At 44.0% G+C, this 19970-nt stretch overlaps 1 protein-coding gene across 6 annotated transcripts in view; it reads left to right on the top strand.

The window, feature by feature from the left end:
- CASP7 (caspase 7) overlaps positions 1-19970 on the top strand; it is a 31173-nt gene that overhangs the window by 5115 nt on the left and 6088 nt on the right. For all 6 annotated transcript variants that reach the window (XM_057531469.1, XM_007173115.3, XM_057531470.1 and 3 more), the window contains exons 2-4: positions 1268-1377; positions 18603-18739; positions 19202-19330. In XM_057531469.1, the coding sequence (XP_057387452.1) occupies positions 1268-1377; positions 18603-18739; positions 19202-19330 (376 nt within the window). The remainder of the gene's footprint in view (positions 1-1267; positions 1378-18602; positions 18740-19201; positions 19331-19970) is intronic.

The following is a 19970-nucleotide window of genomic DNA, read 5'->3' as shown; positions in this document are numbered from 1 at the left end:
GAATGGTGTGGTGGTGAGGGGTGGGTTCTGAGTGCTTGTTTGCCGGCTTCAGATCCAAGTCTAGTTTACTAGTTACTTAGCCTGGGACTAGTTACTAACCTTTTCTAACTGCAACTTTCTCATCTGTCAAAAGGCAGTGATCATAGGGCTGATCTAACAGCATTTGGGGGAGTGTTAAATAAGATAATGCTTATGAAACAATTAGCACAGCAAATAATAAGTGTGAGTTTCTATTCTTATTATTGCTATTTTTACGACTTAAAGTGAGGGAAGTAGAAGGTGAGTAGGGGATCCGACTGGCTGGCAGTTAATCCTAGATCAGGGGTTGGCAAACCTTTTTTGTAAAAGGCCAGGTAGTAAATATTTTAGGCTTTTTAGGCCACATGATCTCTGTCACAATTACTCAACTCTGGTTGTGATGGGAAAGTAGCCACAGACAGCATGTAAATGAATGGGCGTGGCTATGTTCCAACTTTATTTACAAAAACAGGTGGTGAGTACTTAGAGTGAAATTTTTAGCACTGAACACCTGTATGTAGGAAAGAAGTAAGGTCACAAATCAGTAAATTCAGCTTCAACCTTATAAAATTAGAAAAAGGAAGAACAAATAAAATTCAAAGAAAAACCAAACAAACAAAAAAACAGGTGGTGGGCCATAGTTTGTCATCGACTCCAGTACTAGATAATGAAGACCCTTAAGATCCAAGGAGTTCAGTTTAAGGTTTGAACTTTTAGATTGTAGGGATCTCATGAAGATTCTTGAGCAGGAAAATAGTTTGATGGAAATCTACTCTGGTAGAACCATGTAAAACCATCTGAAACAGAAAGAGAACTTTATATTCCAGGTCGCTGCTGTTTTTTAACTGGGTTTGAGTGATGTCGGGCAAAGGATGAGCATCTTATAACCTGTCAGGAATTTAGGGGGAGTTTCTTGTTGTTACAGACTTTGACGAACCTTCCACAGCTTCTCATAAGCAGTGAACAGTTAAGAAAATCGTGAATGCTGGATCAGAAGCTCCCAGAGCGGCAAGGACTTTGCTTTCTTTGCCACTGTGTATCCAGTCTCTGGAATGAGGCCTGAAATGGGGCTGGCACTCGAGCATTTGAATGAGTTGTTGGTGTAGCAGCCCTGGAGCCCAAATATGCAGTACTGGTCATCTCCAGGCTTGATTAAAAGCTGTGTCACTGAATGAGTGTTATTTAAAAATGTCATGAGGCCAGGGATGCCACTGGGTACCAATTTTCTGGTTGGTTTTTTTCCTTCCAGATGGCAGACAGTCAAGAGCATATTGTGGAGCAGGGGGCTGGGGACTCAGCAAGCGATGACACAGTTGATGCGAAGCCAGACCGGTCCTCTTTTGTCCCATCACTCTTCAGGTAAGTTTCCTTCCTTGCTGAGTTAAAGAGGGACCCTGGGCCACTTCAGCCTACCACGCCTCTGCCCTCTCCACCCACGCATGCGGCAGCGGGCCTTCAGGGAAGGAGGTCTGTGCTGTGCGTGGGAGATTTGCACAGAATCCTGCCAGCTGTGTGTGACAACACTGGGGTCCCCCTGTGCACTCCCCTGTCCCCAGGGCAAGCCCAGGTATGGGGGAGCCAGGCTCTGGGGGTCTCCTGCCGCGGTGGCAGCTGCCCAGGAGTGAGGGGCTGTCCCCGTCAGAGGTGATTTGCCACTAGCCTCCTTCGGGGCAGAGCGTGGGCTGCTGCCGCCAGTGGGACCAGGCTTGGCTGAAAGGCAGAACTGAGGGCCATGGCATGGGAAGTGGTAGGGTGGCACTCTGCTGATTCCTACCTTTTCCTTTTTGGAGTTCACTTTTGAAGTTCTAAACTTTACATTTAATAACAATCATAACAGCTTCATTTGTTAAGCTTCTGTAGTCCAGCTCAGTGTTGCATGTAGCCCTCACAATCCCAGGAGATGGTTCTACCCTTACCATCATTTAACAGGTAGCTAAACTGAGGCATTAAGAGGGTTAGTAGCCTGCCTTTCTGGTGGCAGTTAATAAACGGTAGAGCTGAGATTAGAACCCAAACGGTACCAGCACCACTCCCTTAACAGCTCTGCCGTGCTTTCTATTTAAAAGTAGGGCTGCAGGGACGTGGAGGAGCCCCTTCCCTCCCCTCCTTAACCTTGGTCATGGAGGGGCAGTGAGTGGTATTCCCTGGCAAAGAGGCAGGAGTGGTCTGTGCGTCAGAGCATCAGACTTCTCCGTAGCTCCTAAACCAAGCCCCACGGCGGAGGGACAGCGAGGGGGGATAAAGGGTGAGGTTAGGGAGTGCTCCCAAGCAGTGTTCCGGAGGGTAAGAGCTGGTGATGAGGGGCATTCTGGCTCCCTGCAACATCCCGCAGAGATCCTTTGGTCATATCATCCCAGACATGACTCGGAGAAGTGGGAAGGCCTCGGCATCCTGGATCCAAGTTCCGTTGGCACTGGTTGCCATTGAGGGTCAAAGATATCTGATGAGATTACCAGAAAATGCAGCTCCAATTACTGAAAACTTTTCAAAGCCATGAGTTCAAGTGGTCCAGGCTAAGCCACTCCCCAGTGCAAACCCTTTAGAGCAGTGGCCTTCAAATGTTTTTGCTCACATACCCCCCAAATAATGTAAAACTACACACCCCCTCAAAATAGTTGCAGAGGATGTAGTAATATTTCAGTTTTCCCATCTCTCTGAGTATTCAGGTTAAGCAGGTTGCCTCTAAGTGAAAGAGAAACAGGAATCATATAACAGCCATTTCATAAGTCTTAGTTAGCTGATGCGGCAGTTTCTATGTGATCTAAGATTTCAGGGAGGGTGAGAAGTCCACCCTTCTCCTCTCTAGTGGGAGATGGGAAACTGGAAAAGGGGAGATGGTATCATATTCAGGCAGACCAGTTTTAGGAAAAATACAAATGGAAATTGAGGATCTGGCAATTCATTCACTTAAAATTGTCTTGTCTGCACCCCTTGGAAAATCCCTGAGTACCCTGGTTGGAGACCACTGCCTTAAAGACCCATCATTTTGCAAAAATAGGTGTGGTCTGTGATGTGGGTTTTTTTTTACCCCCTTAAGTTCTTTGGAAAAGTAAATAAGCCTGGATAATCTTCTGTATTCTGGTCCACTATATCTTTTTTTATAGTGTGGCTGATATTGATGTCAAGCTACATATTATGAAAATAAACAGTGAATATTTAAATGAAATACTTGCAAAATATTTAAATTAAATTCCATTTTATGAACTGCTTATTTTAGTTGTATGAATTGCAAGATACGATTGTTGAATTATTAAATGTATTTGTACTACAATAAATGTCAATTTAATGTCTTATTCATCTAGGTTGTGAAATGTTAGTTGTTTATTTTCTTTGCCTTCTCTAGGCATCTGACTCGTACCCATGTGTTAGGTTGTACACGGACCGTCTACCAAATAGGCAATCAATGCAAATAAAATTCAATCAGGATTTGCGACATACCCGTAAAATTTAGATTTTTCCTTCCTTTTTTTTTTTTTAACTTCAGCAGGATAGAAGGTCCTTTCAGCTAGTAAAGTATCATTGGCTTTAAAATTAATCACTTGAGATGCCATTTTTGGTCACATCCATTATTTCATTTATTCATTAAATACTTGCGGCGTGACAGAGAGAACTCAAGTCCCTTGCCCCAAATCCCATGGTTGATTAGTGGCGGAACCAGGATTTGAACCTGTATTCACCTGCCTCTCAAAACCAAGCTCTCCACCACCAGTCTCTGTTGCCGCCTTTATGTACCTGGTCCTGTGCGTGGCCCTGGCGCTGCAGCCAGGAGCAAGAACAGCGAGGTCAACATGGCCCTTGCCGCACTCACATTCTGGTGGGGAAGGCAGACATGGAGCCAGTAACTGCAGTGTGATGACCCCCGGAGGGGACAGAGCAGAGACAAGGGGAGATGGGCTGAGCCAGATTTTAGCAGGACTTGTTTGCAGGTCATGTAAAGGATTGGGAATCAATCCTAAGGATGGCGAAGTCACTAAAGGGTTTTAGCTGTAGAGTGACTTGATCGATTACACCTACGGAAACCCACAAGACCACTCGAGCTGCAGCATGGAGAGGAGTGCACTGAGGAGGGGTTTGTGGTGAGAGGACGTGAGTTAGGAGGCCATTGCTGCTCCCCAGGCCAGAGTGGATGGTGTAGATGGAGCGGGACCGGGGCTTCCAGAGGTGCCTGGGAGGTAGAAGCCACCAGACCTTGACCAAGTGGAAGGAGAGGGCCGAAGAAGGGAGGGACGAAGAGGCAAGTGGCACCTGCACCCCTGGGAATAGTTGAAGGCGGCTCGTGCCCACTGAGCCCCCTTGCTCAGCAAAGAGGTAAAGCCGTGTATATTTCTAGTGTCACAGTGACAGAACTGCACCAGCATTTGCTGCCTCTCAGTGTTCGCCTGACCGTGCCTGCTGCCTCGGCTTTGCTGACTGAGACGTCTTGAGAAACTTGGCTGGCGTCAGGGACCTTGTATATGATGGGGTGAGACTCTAAGTGTGGTTAAAACAGGGTGATCTGAAGCAAAGAGGGAGTGTCCCTTATCACACCTGACCCATGGACACCCCGCACTTACCCTCTGTGCCTTAAGGATTCTAACTGGGATCATTACCTGTGACTCACTGGGGCGACCTGAACACAGCACTAGATGCTGGTTGTTTCCTGCAAATCTGGCAGGTGTGCAGTAGCCCCGCCCATGGCCCCCGCTGTGGCGCGTGGGGAACTTTGCTTCCCACACTTCAGAGGTGTGGGCGCAGCCTGGGGGAACATCAATGGCTGCTCCCTGCAGCTGACGGCAGGCACCTTCCCCCTCCCGTCCCATCTCCAGTTCCCTTCTCTAAGCGTCAGAATTGCAGGGAGGTAAGGCAGTGGAGGGGGCAGTAGCACCCCCATCCGTCTCTAGTCGAGGACCCTCACCCTCCTCTGGAAACCTCAAGGATTCTGGGAAACGAAAAGACACCTCTTTTTCCCCCAAAAGCCTGGGCGGGACTCAGGTGGTCCCAAGCCCTCACACTTGTCTTGGCTGTTTTGTGTCAGTGCCACTAGATGGCACGACAACATCATTTTATTTCCATTTCGCTGGGCCCTGAATAAACCAGGCGGTTCCTTAATTCACTTTTCTTAAAAAAAAAAAAAATTGATTGAAATATCTTCTACTTATCTGATTATTGGAGAACATTTGAAAAGACACAGAAAACCACAAAGGAAAAATATTTAGAATGTAAATTTTACATTAGTAAAGTACTTGGACTTAAAAAATAATGACTTAGAAGAAATAAGTACTGTCTGCCCTCTGATCCGCATCCGTGGATCTAACCAACTGTGGATCAAAAATAATGGGAGTGGAAATTCCAGAAAGTTCCAGAAAGCAAAACTTGAATTTGCTGAGTGCCAGCAACTATTTACATAGTATTTACATTGTTTTAGGGATTATAAGTAAACTAGAGATAATTTAAGGTATAAGGGAGGATGTGCATATGTTATATGCAAATACTACTCCATTTGAAATACGGGACTTGAGCATCCGAAGATTTTGGTGTCCTCAGGGGTCCTGGAACCAATCTCCTCGGATACGAAGGGCCAACTGTGTGTGCGCAGTCTATGTTCATTATGAGCCATAGTTGATGAACAAGGCGTCCTGTCATCTGCGAACTTCAAGAGGGATCCCTCCTGATGTAAAGGTAACCCTAGATCCTGGCCCGGGTTACCTGTCATGCAAGTCAACGATGTGGTCCCTGCCCTGGATAGAAACTCAAGTTCTTAGTGAATATCTAGGCGCGGGTATAGAAAATAGCTAACAACAGGAAGTAACTGATTGCAGAATTGTAGAGTATTGGGAGCTGTGGGAGGCTGGGAGAGGAAGGATGAGGGCGGGCCTGGAGGAGTTGGGACTTGTCAGAGAAAAGGCAGTGGGGTTATCAGGGCACTAGAAGAGCCTGCCTGCCGGGGCCAGAGCCACGGTGGGAATGATGGCCAGGCCCCACGGCACAGGGCTGGGAAAGTGGGTAGAGCCCTTGGACGGGCTGAGTTTGATCCTGGTGGCACCACTGAGAGCCATTGCACATGTAAGACCAAGCCCTGCCCAGTAGCCTGGAAGATGTCCCCCTTCCAGGAACACTTCAGCTGTGAAATCAGAGGCTCCTTCCTGAGTTCTGCTCAAGGTCACTGTTAAAAGAAATAAAAAACAAAGTAGCAAACAGATTGCACATGCTCTCAAATTTCCCCAGGGCCTTGGTGGAGCCTCTGGTGTCCCTGCCGTGGGGGTGGGGGTGGGGGGTGTATTTATCCTTCCAGTTCCCTGGTGAAGAGGACAGGAGAAAAGGCTTGTTTTCAAAGCTTGATAAGCTCCCTACTTTTGAAGCACAGGCTTAGATCCCATGAGCTTTCTCCTGTGTATCATCTTTGTGTTCTGACCTTTGTCCTCCTGGAGCGTGTTTCATAAATGCCACTTGGTTGTAATTCTTCTTTCTCCTGGGCTGCAACTTGAGTTGCTCCACCAATTGTGTTATATGTAAACAGGTCCCTATTTTTTTTTTTTTAAAGTGTTATTTGTGTAATTATAAGAAAGATCCAGGTGGCCTGCCTGTTCATTTGGAGGCGGGTAGGGGAAGTGTTTCAGAAGAAGCAATGCTTTGGAATTGGAGAAAAGAACAAAGAAACCTCAACTCATCCCAAGGACTATGTCCCTAATTAAGCAAAAGCAGAGGCCAGGTCTGAGCCCCCTAAAAAGAAAAAGAACGTTAAAACATGCCCAGGCAGTTTACTTTTCAGTAAAGGAAGCCTTCAGATTCAGACTCCAGAATACTGGATGCCTGTCTCCCAACTTTTTATACAAAGAGTAATAAAGATTTAATGCTATATTTGAAGTAGTCATGATACCACTTAAAATGACAGCAGTGCTGGTGTGGAGTTGGACAACCTAGGTTCAGATCCTGGCGCTGAGTCCCACTCTTTAGTTGAACAACTAGAGCAGGTGTTTTGACCTTGTTGAGCCTCAGTTCCCTCATTTGCATGATAGGGATATGGATACCTATCCACTGGGTTGTTTGTGAGAATTAAATTACCTGATAAGGGAGAAATCATAGAATCATAATTTCAAACCAGAAGACTCCTTGAAAGGTAATTTATCCAGTTCCCCTTCTGTGTAACGATCAAAGAAAGTGAAGGCCAGAGAGGTAAAGTCCTCTATCCATAGTCACCCAGCAGGACCAAGACCAAGGTCTAATTTGGGGTCCATTTTCCCCCCGCCCCTTACATCAAGTGCCACCCACAAGTGCAGTGGCATCTAGCTATTCAACCAAGTGCCACCCACAGGTGCAGTGGCATCTAGCTATTCAACCATATTAATCCACCAGCAGGGTGGTTTTTTTCTTCCACCCAAGTGGGTCAGCAAATTTAATTCTTCATTGAAACTGCTCCCTTTCTGCTTCACTTCAGCTGAGAGATGGTATACAGACAGCATTTCAACGGGGCTAGCGACGGGGTTTCTGATAAAGAGGGCCACGTGCCCATTTCAGGAGCAGCGAGCCACACCTCTGAACCATGGTCACGGGGTCTAAATCTTTGAAGCCATGACTTCTACGTGTGTAGAATACCTCTAGCTATTTTAGATTATTGCTTTTCTAGAGGGGAAAAAATAAGCTCTAAAATTAACAGAAAAAGTGAGGGAGGGAGGTAAATGTCAGGTTTCCATAGTGATAGAACTTTTAAAACACCGTTAGTGTAGAATTAAGTCCAGTAATAGAAGAGTACTATGAAAATAAGCCCCGTTGCTTCTCAAGGGAGCTCATAATCACAAATAAGAAATGTGCATTATGGCCTTGCACGTTCAAAGCCCAAGCTTGCTGGTGCTTGGGGCTTTCTGTCTGGCCTGCATCTGATAGAGTTTGTATACTGCTCAGCTGAAAGTGAAGAAGACAGATGAAGTGGTTGTGTAAGAATCAAGACTGAAGTGTGTGAGCTGTTCGCAGTTCTGGAGCTTGCAGCCACAGAACAGACACCCTTGTGTCTCCCACTTCATTCTAGGCTATTTAAAGAGAATTCAGTCCTTTATTTTCCCCGGATGATTTTTTTCTTTGAGTCATTTGTCAATTTTTATTGCCAGAGGTCTATGTTCTTTTTCTAAGGGGGAAGTTGGAAACATGGAGGCCGATAATTCTTCTCCTTAGCCTATTTTAAACTGACTTTGTTTCCCAGTGTAAGTGTACTTTTGCAAATTGAGTTTCAGAGAAGAATGTACGAAGCCAGTTTTTTCTCCTTCACAAACCTGAGGAATGGCAACTGATTAGGAGGTTTCCCAGGAGTGCAGGTGTTATAACTCCCCTTCATCAGCTCCACACCTTTCATTGACTGTGACCTTGAACCAGGAAATTGAGAAAAGCATTGCTTAATAATTTTGGTTTTTATGCATCCACCTCTTCCTCATTGCATTTGGAGGGGTGAAATGGGAAAGTGTGGTAACTCCTGAGTCATTCGCTTTATGTAAGACCCTTGAAAAATGTTTATATGCCTCATTTGAAAATTAAAGTATTTGGTATGCCTCTATGGTCTTTTATTTTATTCTTATATTACTACCTTGAGGACCTTTAAAAGGAAAAAAATAACCTAATGAATTTGAACTCTCTGATTCAGCACAAACTCACTTCCTATTTTTGCTCACTCACATATAACTTCACATACTTTGCACTTCCTATGTGTGCTGTTTTGCCACCTTTTGTAGATCTGGCACTTCGGTGGGTTGCCCACATCTGCGTGCTCATCACTTTAAATAGCTGTGTAGTATTTTATTCTCCTGATACTCTGTCCCCGGCTCAGCCACTTCCCCATTGTTTCCAGTTTTTCCCTCTCAGAGATGGTGCTACTGGCTGCATCTTTGTGGAAATGTGGGTTTTTTCCCATGGGACCCCAAGTTCCTAGGAAGTCGCTTTTTCTCTAGGGAGCTGTCCTGGAGTGGGGAGCATGCAGCCACGTGAAGCCTGGGCATTTCTGCCGGTCAGCAGAGAAGGGGGAGGCCAGTGTGACTTTCCCAGCCCCAGTGTGAATGGTCCTGTGGAAAACTCCAGCGTGCAGTTCACTGCTGATTCAGTCACAGGCCTTCAGGGCCGGGCGGACTGTGCCAGTCTTCTGCCCCTGCTGTGCTCCGAGCATGTTGAGTTTTTATTATTTCAGAGAAGAAGGAAACTCGCTGCCGGTCATCGCAGGGCGAAGCCTAGTTCTGATGCAGAGGGGGTTGCTTTCAGATGGAGACATGAGGTACCACCTTCACTCTGTCCCTTCCTCTCGGTCTTGTTCTGTGCCTTGGTATGTCAGGACTGCTGGGAATGCCCTCTACTGAAATCCTGAAACCATGAATGAATCATCCCAAAAATATTTAGACAAAGCAGCTACAAAAACCAGAGCTCTAGTTCCGAATGAAGCAGCCCTGGGGAAATGTGTGCCTGGTGGTGTGTTTACTTTCATGCTGATGAATGTCTGCAAACAGACAGAGCTACTGGGAATCCTATTCATGGAGACACTTTAGAAAATAAATAGGAGCCAGTTTGCGTGCTTATATTCCCTTCCAAATATAGAAAGGTGTAATTCACCTTTCGAGCAGCCTGGGGGATCTGTAAGAAGATAAAACCTGTATTTATTCACTCTGGTGACGGGGAAAATTATACTTGTACCCAGAGTGGATTGTAAAAATTTTTCGTGCACTTTCTGAGGCTTTTCACTTCTTTGTATCGTAGGTACAGTATTTTTATCTTATAATGTTTTCCGGTATGTGTCACTGTAGACTGTTCAAGGAAGTCTTTCTATATAAATAACTATCAGAGCTTGGTGGTAATTCTTTGCCTCTTGATTTTGCTGAAATGACTGCGAAATCTGAGGTTCCAAAAAAATGGCTCTCGACCTGAGAAGTTAGGATAATCTCGGTCCTTCCTGATAATCAATGCTGGTATTATCTGTGTTCCTAGCAGAGATTTGAGCTTACCAAAACATATCTGGGAAATGAAGATAGTGGTCCTTGCGCATATGAGCGAGGAAATACGACACCAGCAAAGATGAAGGACGGTTAGGAAGCGCCATAGTTAGCCAACCTGCTTGTGTAAATTAACTGCTCACTGTGTTTGAGTGCACACTTGAGTGCACTTCCTAAGTCAGTCTTTCTACCAGGCTTTTGCAGTTGTTGTGACCTTGCTTGTCCAGCCCTAACCAAGCACAGTGATTTCGTGGCCAGATTTGTTGTTCTAAAATCTGCAGCCAATTGTATACAACACACGAGCTTTTAAGAGGATTTGGACCTTTTAATTCACTGGTCTGGTTTATCATAGCCTTGCACTTAACAGCAGGTGCCAAAACCAGAATCCTGTGTTTCTCCTCAGTGTAGTAATCTTGGCCAAGGTGTTCAGAATGTAAAAAAAGTCAAGTTAAAGACTGAGTTTATCAGCACAAAATTAGCAAAGGGAGGGAACGAAATGGGTCCTGGCGAGGGTACAATGGGAAGTGATAGAATCTGGCTTTAAAAATACCCTGGCCAGCCTTTATTTGTTACGTCTTCCCATACCTCTCGTTTGTACTTTGCAGAACAAATGGGGGTAATGGTTATTAACATGCTTTGTAAAGCATAAAACCCTATTAAAAAATATGAATGAAACAACAAGGTCCTACTGTATAGCACAGGGAACTGTATTCAATATCCTTTGATGAAACCATAATGGAAAAGAATATGAAAAAGAATGTATATATATATATGTGTAACTGAATCACTTTGCCGTACAGCAGAAATTAACACAACACTGTAAATCAACTATACTTCAATAAAATAAATTTAAAAAATATATCAGTGATACTTGTTCCTGGTGACTTAGGGACTATCTTACGTGGTTCCTCCACCATTTTTTTTTTTTTTTTTTTTTTTTTTTTTTTTTTAAAGATTTATTTTTTTTTTTTTTATTGATTAATTGATTGATTGATTGATTGCTATGTTGGGTCTTCGTTTCTGTGCTAGGGCTTTCTCTAGTTGTGGCAAGCGGGGGCCACTCTTCATCACGGTGCGCGGGCCTCTCACTGTCACGGCCTCTCTTGTTGCGGAGCACAGGCTCCAGACGCGCAGGCTCAGTAATTGTGGCTCACGGGCCCAGCCGCTCTGCGGCATGTGGGATCTTCCCAGACCAGGGCTCGAACCCGTGTCCCCTGCATTAGCAGGCAGATTCTCAACCACTGCGCCACCAGGGAAGCCCCTCCTCCACCATTTGTACCGTTTGTCAGATTCAGGAGAAAGGCTGGTTTCCACTGATCCGAACTTGAACAAAGTGCGGGCGCCCACCTGTTGGGGTCTGTGTAACGGCAGTTCTCACGTGTGCTAGCGTCTTCTGCAGAAAAGGCCAAATGAACCCAGGATGACAAGAACAGCCACTTTTAGAAAATCTTGTCTTTGGGAGAGGATCGCCAGCTGAAGAAGTTTCTAATCTGGATCCTTGAAAGCTTCTTATCACCCTGTTCATTCCCACCCCGGCGCCCACCCCTGGAGAACCTGCGGTGCTGAGCTGTGGATCAGACCACTGCCATCTCTCTGTAGTTGGCTGATTAATGAGCACCATCTCTTTGGAGCCCTTGAGGGCCTTGCTTCTGTCCAACAGCAGTTGTTTATCTGATGATCTGCTTGGCTCTGACCATTGATCTCCAAACAAACAGTAACTCTTTTATGAGCTGCTAGCACTTCGGTCACAGAGCTCACCTCCCCCGACTGTGCTGATAGTGAGTTACAGGGCCACCAAGGCGGTGCTGGGGACTCACCCAAACATTGTGCAAACAAGGGAGAATAAGGATGGCATTGCTTGCAATGTGACATTTCCTGGAAGCGTTTTGGTTGTGCTGTTAATTTCGGTTTAACGTTCAGCTCGGCTGTCACCTCTGGGAGACCTTGCGGGTTTCGTGGAGAGCCATAAATCCCACACATGACCCTAAATATAACCACGCTGCTGCCCAGGGCCGCCTTCCACAGGCTGTACTCCCCGAGGCCTATCTCATTTGACTTTCTAGCCAAGAGCTAAGGGGCCCAAAGGCTGCAGCTATATAGAGAGCAGTGTTTGACAGGGTGGGACGAGCTGGTACTCTGTACCCTGCCCGGGAGGGAGGAAGAGGGACTAGCCCAGAGGGACCTCTGCTTCCATGGGCTCTGGAAGTGATGAAGGGGCTTGAAACAAGAGTGGAGACTGCAGTGAAAGGTGAGGGCCAAGCGGGCCCAGGCAGTGGGCACACAGGCTAGTGCTGAGGCCCTCAGGCTTCAGAGGATATGAGCGCCTCCAGGACAATACCCAGGCCTAGCTCTGATCCCCTGGGTCTAGGGTGAGGCCTGGGAATCTGAATTTTAACAGAGAAATCCTGGAAAAGGGACTTGGTGTCAGACCTCAGAATAAACCTGGACACTACCCCTGCCTAGCTTTGTGATCTTGGACAAGCTAATGTAATCTTTTTCTATGAGATATGGAGTTAATGTCTCACAGAGTTGTTGTAAAGATTACATGAGATAATATATGTAAAGCGGTAAGTGTTCAAAAAGTGGTACTTATTAGAACTTTATTGATTATTGTTGTTACTGTTGACACGTAGAGGAAGAAGGCTAGGGAGAGGGGTAAAATCACAGTGGAAACCAGAAAAATGGGGTGTCCAGGGACGCCTGTCAACAATTCGCACAAAAAAGTATGAATCCAAAAAATCCAAAAAGTAATTTTCAAAACAGGTCTTGAAATCCACTTGCAGCAAGTGATTTTTAACTATTAAATAATAATTTTTATTTTAATCTTTTGAGTAGTTAACTTATTCATAGATAGAAAAAGAGATACACAGTCAAAATTCTTTCTCCTTCCTGCTGCCCTGCTCTGGGCTCCAGAACACAGGTAACCACTTTTGATGCTATTTAATAAATAACATGAGTAATAATAATGATGTTTATTTATTCAGTACAACTTACTACATGCCGCACACTGTTCTAAGTGCTTTGTGAATATTAACTTCTTTACCAGCTCTGAGGCAGATGCTATAATTTTGTCCTTTTTACAAATGAGGAAGCTGAAGCCCAGAGAGGTTAATACGTAACTTGCCCACAATCATTCAGCTCTGTGGTGGGGCAGGGTTTCAAACCCAGGCAGTCCAGCCCCAGAATCCGTGGATTTATCCTTTATATCATCCTGCAAGAGTCTGTTTATGCAAATACAAGCAAGATACGAATTTTTCCTGACACGTAGCGCACTGTTCTCATTGTTTTGCCCCTTTGTTTTGTTCCACCCTTAACACTGCTTATTGGAAATCATCCCACATCAGGATAGGGAGAGCTTCCTCATGATTTTAACAATACTGTGTGGTTGAGATTCAAGACCCTCCCTTTTACAGTCCAGCTAGGAAGTAGAGGCCGAAATAGATCTTGATACTTGCCCTGCTGGTTATTATGGGAGTGAGTGGCAACTGAATAAACTTAGGTCTGCCAACCAGGTCTTTTCATTGAGGCCTGCTATTAAGGTTCAAAACTGGACATGGGAACCCCAGGGGGAAAAAATGGAAGAGAACTTGTCAGTCCAAAAGTGTTTCCAAATAGTATTAGGTGTCACACACAAAAGAAAGACTCAAGCAAAGCGATTGCCCTGTGTTCCTGCGGAATCAGCTACTGGGGCTCCCTAACGTAAGCCCCTCTCAGGAATCAGCCCCCTTCCTATATGTGAGGCTGTACTTAATGTTGTCTCTGCAGCAGCCTGGCAACAGCAGCTGGCAAAGTGGAAGAGATGGCACTGCTGCCACAAGAGGGAAAATGGGGTGAAAGGGAGATAGATAATCCCCAGGAGAAGGGACCCCAAAGCCTCACAACTAGTAGGTGGTAGACTCTAGTCTCTTGGACTCTTTTACTTGCGGAATCTATCCATAGGCAATAGACTTTCGTCCACCTGGTTTTTTCCTGGCTCCTTTCCCCTGGTGACTTCTCGACAATCATTTCTTCCTCTTATTTATCTCTCGTTACATGCTTTAAGCTAATCATCAGGGTTTGCTTCCCCAGACTTAAGCTACAGATGGAGTTGTCCCAAAGCCAGTGCCTCTTAGGAAGATGAGCTCAATGGGATCAAGTTGATAATCACTCTCTGATACACATTTTTGGTCTGGGAAGACCTGAGTTTAACAAAAAGCTATTTGAGTTAGAAGGAAAAAATAATATGGACTGACTCAAATCCAGAAAGAAGAAGCAGATATTAAGTTCATTTTGAAAAATGAGAATTCAGTTTAGGGGAAGGATAAGAAAGGGAAATTGTCCTTATCTCCCTTGAGATATTTACTGGGGATAAGAATCACATTTCATATTCATTTTTAAGGTATTTTTTTTTATAACCATGGAAAGTGTTTTCTTTAAAGTGTGTATATCTTTATATACACACTTTTGTGTTCCTTTTTTTTAAGCAGTTAGTTTTCCAAGTTCTAGTCTGATAGAAACAGTTCTTTTCTTTTTTGTGTAACTTATATCTGAGCCTGTTTTTCTTATAAAAAATGCTCACTGGTGTAGTTTGGCTTATGGCAGCCTAAAAAAATCACAGCTTGTTTATAATTTGGATATCATTGTACAGTTTGTTTTAAAATAGTCTGTATTGCAGAAGACAGAAGTGAAATTTTCTCTCATAAAGGGCATAAACTTGACCTCCAGCCCGCCAGACGTAATGCTCCTCTTGTTAGGGTCTTCGAGTGGGCTTAAATTAGCTAAAGTCCTCTCAGGAGCCAATGACAAAATGCAGGTGAGAATTTTATCAAGATCCCAGCCCATAATAAGCCCTCACAAACGCTAATTGTTGTTATTATTACCTATAAAACGGGTGTGATTATGCCCCCTCCACCTACCTCAGAGATGTCAGTTGAAGACCGACATCTTTCTGACTTACCTCACTCTGTATGACAGAGTGTTTTTCTCTTTCTGACTTACTTCACTCTGTATGATAGTCTCTAGGTCCATCCACCTCACTACAAATAACTCAATTTCGTTCCTTTTTATGGCTGAGTAATATTCCATTGTATATATGTGCCACATCTTCTTTATCCATTCATCTGTCGATGGACACTTCGGTTACTTCCATGTCCTGGCTATTGTAAATAGAGCTGCAGTGAACATTGTGGTACATGACTCTTTTTGAATTATGGTTTTCTCAGGATATATGCCCAGTAGTGGGATTGCTGGGTCATATGGTAGTTCTATTTTTAGTTTTTTAAGGAACCTCCATACTGTTCTCCATAGTGGCTGTATCAATTTACATTCCCACCAACAGTGCAAGAGGGTTCCCTTTTCTCCACACCCTCTCCAGCATTTATTGTTTCTAGATTTTTTTTGATGATGGCCATTCTGACTGGTGTGAGGTGATACCTCATTGTAGTTTTGATTTGCACTTCTCTAATGATTAATGATGTTGAGCATTCTTTCATGTGTTTGTTGGCAATCTGTATACCTTCTTTGGAGAAATGTCTATTTAGGTCTTCTGCCCATATTTGGATTGGGTTGTTTGTTTTTTTGATATTGAGCTGCATGAGCTGCTTGTAAATTTTGGAGATTAATCCTTTGTCAGTTGCTTCATTTGCAAATATTTTCTCCCATTCTGAGGGTTGTCTTCTCGTCTTGTTTATGGTTTCCTTTGCTGTGCAAAAGCGTTTAAGTTTCATTAGGTCCCATTTGTTTATTTTTGTTTTTATTTCCATTTCTCTAGGAAGTGGGTCAAAAAGGATCTTGCTGTGATTTATGTCATAGAATGTTCTGCCTATGTTTTGAGAGGGGAGACTTTAGAAGGTAGGAGACCAGACTGAGGGCATTTCTCTTTTAGAAATAAAATGATACGATGGAAGAAATTTGGCCTTATAAAAGTGGAGGATAAAGTCATGTTGAGGTTGAAGACAGCAATATGGAATCTGAAGTTTCGACTTAACATAGCTAACCTGTAATCTGGACCAAAGTAGGAGGAGAAAGGGGAAAGGCCACATCCTTTCAGAGATTCTGAGAAACTCAGATAACATTCAGTGAAAACTCAGAGTAAAATACCCTTGGACCCACATTCATCAGGGAACAAGCTCAGTTTTCACTTTCAACTTCTTCCAACTTTTGATGAAACTTTGGGAGGATGATGGACAAATCATTCTAACAGATACTCAAGAGCGTAAGGCTCTGGAACGCTGACATGAAGGAGGAGGCCTGGGCGATGGTCCCACCTTGCCGATCACTAGCTGGGTGACCTTGGACAACCCCCTGCCTCTCTGTGGACCTCAGTTTCCATGTCTGCAAAATGAGCAAATAAAACCTGATTCATTCATTCAAATGACAGTTTTTAACTTCATTGCCTGACTAAAACCTCTCATACAGTATTTAGTAGGAAGTGGCAAGAGTGGACATATTTGACTTGTTCCTGATCTTAGAGCAGGAAGCATTCAGCCTTTCATCATTAAGTATGTCGATGAAAATTCAATTAACTATCAAGTCAAGAAGAAAACGGGAATTTTATTTGAGCCAAACCAAGGGTTATAACCCAGGAAGCATATTCTCAGAAGGCTCTGAGAACTGTTCCACCTGTTAGAAGTCAAAGGCACAGTCATATTCATTTTTGAGACATAGGATCGTCCATCAAAATGACATACTGATATTTCACATAAAGTTCACCAAAGTTACATAGTCCAGATAAGCACATACAAAGCCAGCAGCAAGTCACCATGACCCCCTACAGAACTGGGAAAGAATGCCATTTTAAGACGTTACATTGCTAGCATCCGAAGAAAGAAGAAATATTGATCGTTACAGTTGAGCGGGCACTCCTGTCTTTGAGGAGTTCTGGTTAACATGTAGTGCAGAGGTAAACTGCACATTAGGGAGGGAGGGAGGAGGCCCAAATAAACACAGAGAATTTTATGTTTAATTTTTTCTTGTCCCACCTTAAAATATAAATTTTATTTCATCAAGTATGATATTAGCGGTGGGTTTTTCATAGATGCCCTTTGCAGGCTGAGTTAGTTCCATTGTAATCCTAGTTTAGTGAGCATTTTTATCATAGCAGGGTGTTGGATTTTGTCAAATGCTTTTTTGCACCAATTGAGTTGATCATGTGGTTTTTGTCCTTTATTCTATTCATACAATGGATTACATTGGTTGATTTTTGGATGTTAAACCAACCTTGTGTTCCTGGGATCAATCACACTTGGTCATGGTGTATTACCCTATTTATAGGTTGCTGGATTGGCTTGCTGATATTTCATCAAGGATTTTTGCATCTGTATTTATTAGGGCTATTGGTCTGTAGTTTATAACAAATATTGAGCAACTCATATGCCAGGCGTTGTTCTAGGTGTTGGGGATTCTGCAATTTTTCAATAGAGATTAAAAAATCTCTTCTCTCATGGAGCTTACATTCAGACGGTCGACTAGCAATGCAGCTCCCCGCTGACATTTGACATTTTTTTCCTCTACCCTGTCAACGATGCCGCAGATTTCAGTCTCAGTGCCTGTGTGCCTGACTCTTAGAAAACTGGACAGTCAGTGTCTGGAGATCGGAAGGGGCCTACTTTCTTGTTTAAGTTGATGTTCCTTTTTTCCCCTTTTTATGTCAATGTTAATTAAATTATAACATCTACATAGAGAAGTGCACACACTTATGTACCCTTTTGTGTATGTGTTCTTTCACTCAGCGTTACGCGTCTAAGATGCATCCGTGCGGCTCTGTGTTGTCATGGTTTGTTCACTCTCATCATTGTGGGCATATATTTTATTGCACTCACTTCACTGTGCGTCACAGATAATGTGTTTTTTTACAAATTGAAGGCTTGTGACAACCCTGTGTTGTCAGATTATGGTTAGCATTTTTTAGCAATGAAGTATTTTTTAATAAAGATATACCTACATTGTTTTTTTAGACATATTACACACTTAATAGACTACAGTATGGTGTAAACATAACTTTTATATGCACTGGGAAACCAAAAAGATCATCTGACTTGCTTTATTGGGTTATTTGCTTATTGCAGTGGTCTGGACCGAACCCACAATATCTCTGAGGTCTGCCTGTCTATAGTGTTGCATTGCATGAGTATTCCACAATTTATCCATTCTACTGTAAATGGACATTTGGATTATTTCCTGTTTGGGGCTGTTTAAATAGTACTGCTGTGCACATGTGTGGCTCTGTCGTTAGGTAAACGTCTGCTCTCCTTTGAGCTATATACCCAGGAGGGGAATAGCTCTGTCACAGGATATGTTTAAGTTCAGTTTTAGTAGGTTCTGCCAGTTTTCCACAGAGGGATGTACAAAGGGGGCTCCCCCAGTAACGTAGAATAATTCCAGGTGCCGAACGTGGTCACCAAGACAATGAAGCCATTCTGAGAAATGTACTGGTATCGCATTATGATTTCAGTTTGCATTTCTGTAGCATCTAATGAAATTAAGCAGGAGATCCTGTTCATTTTAAACATGACAGTTAAACAGAACCAACTGTCCACCCCAGCTCTTTTTCTTTTTCACAGACATTGCAGCCATCTTGGGCACCCCTTTTATGCTAGTAGTAAAAACAAGTGGTCATTCCTGTCCAAACATCTTCCACAGCCCCTGACTGGCTTTGTATTTCCCCAGTAAGAAGAAGAAAAATGACTCAGGGAAATCGGCCAAGAACCCTCGGGACCGAGTGCCTACATATCAGTATAACATGAATTTTGAGAAGGTGGGCAAATGCATCATCATAAACAACAAGAACTTCGACAGAGTGACAGGTGGGTGCTCTGGGCATGGGCTAACATCTCCTGTTCCCTTCCAGTTTCTTCAGCTTGCATTCAGACTTGTATCAGATGTTCATCAGGAAGACACTGTGCCCACCTACTGTGGCAGACAGCCCCTCCGCAGGTGGTATTCGAGTGTCCAGGAGAGAGGGATGCGGGGAAACTGGGAACTTTCAGTCTGAGAGTCCCATCCTGTGCATTAGCGGATGTAATATGTGGACCACATGTGGGATTTGGCTGAGGATCAAGGCGGGCTGTTTGGGCTGACTGGGCCTGAGAGTCACCATGACGAGGCTCACCTTTTATGGGTGGGCTGAGTTACCCTCTCCTTTGAGTTTGCTTCTTATTTCAGTTGCTCATCTAAATTGTGACCTTGGCAGCATTTACACCGGAGCACCTGGCCTGATGGTGGCAGCACGTGGCACTCATCGTGGACTCGGTGCTTGATTCCCACAGGAATGGATGTCCGCAACGGAACAGACAAAGATGCTGAGGCTCTTTTCAAGTGCTTCCGAAGCCTGGGTTTTGATGTGACCGTCTATAATGACTGCTCTTGTGCCAGGATGCAAGATCTGCTGAAAAAAGGTGCACTCCTCCCTTTCCTCCTTCAGTCTTCTTCCTGCTCCCCTCCTGGTCTGGGGAAGACACCTTCACATGCAGGAGGGAAATGTCTCAGCGTGGGAAGCCCTTCCTTCCTCTGGGTGACTCCGTACCTGTCTCTGGGGCACCTGTCTCTCTGGAAACTTAGATCTCCCCCTAAAAAGATGAAAGCGGCTTACATCACAGCAAGAGAAATAGGTTCTGTATCTACAGAATGGTCTCAATTTCAAAACGCTAATTCCTAGGGAAGTAACAAATCTACCTTTCTGTCCAGAACAGAGTTTAAGTATAAACTTTTCCCTGGTGGCAGAGAGAGAAGAATAACCCCATACACCAACACCTTATTTTTTATATGACATGTTCACAAAATTGTTTCTTTAGATCTTTAACACAACCCCTGCATGTTGGCCAACAATATTATCATGCCCGTTTCATGAATATAGGGACAGAGCTTTAGAGAGGATAAAGGCCATACTGAAGGCATAGTTAGTAGGGGCAGAACCAAAACTCAAGCCTTGGTCTTCCGATTCCAGAACAATTACGTTTTCTATTACCCCACACCATCTAGTGGAAGCCACCTAGGATATTCTCGCATTTAGGGCAAATGATTGAAAGTAATGGCCTC

Source organism: Balaenoptera acutorostrata, chromosome 16, assembly GCF_949987535.1.
Source record: "Balaenoptera acutorostrata chromosome 16, mBalAcu1.1, whole genome shotgun sequence".
Classification (NCBI taxonomy): Eukaryota; Metazoa; Chordata; class Mammalia; order Artiodactyla; family Balaenopteridae; genus Balaenoptera; species Balaenoptera acutorostrata.
Note: the sequence above shows the minus strand (reverse complement) of the source record. Positions and strands in the feature narration are given on the sequence as shown.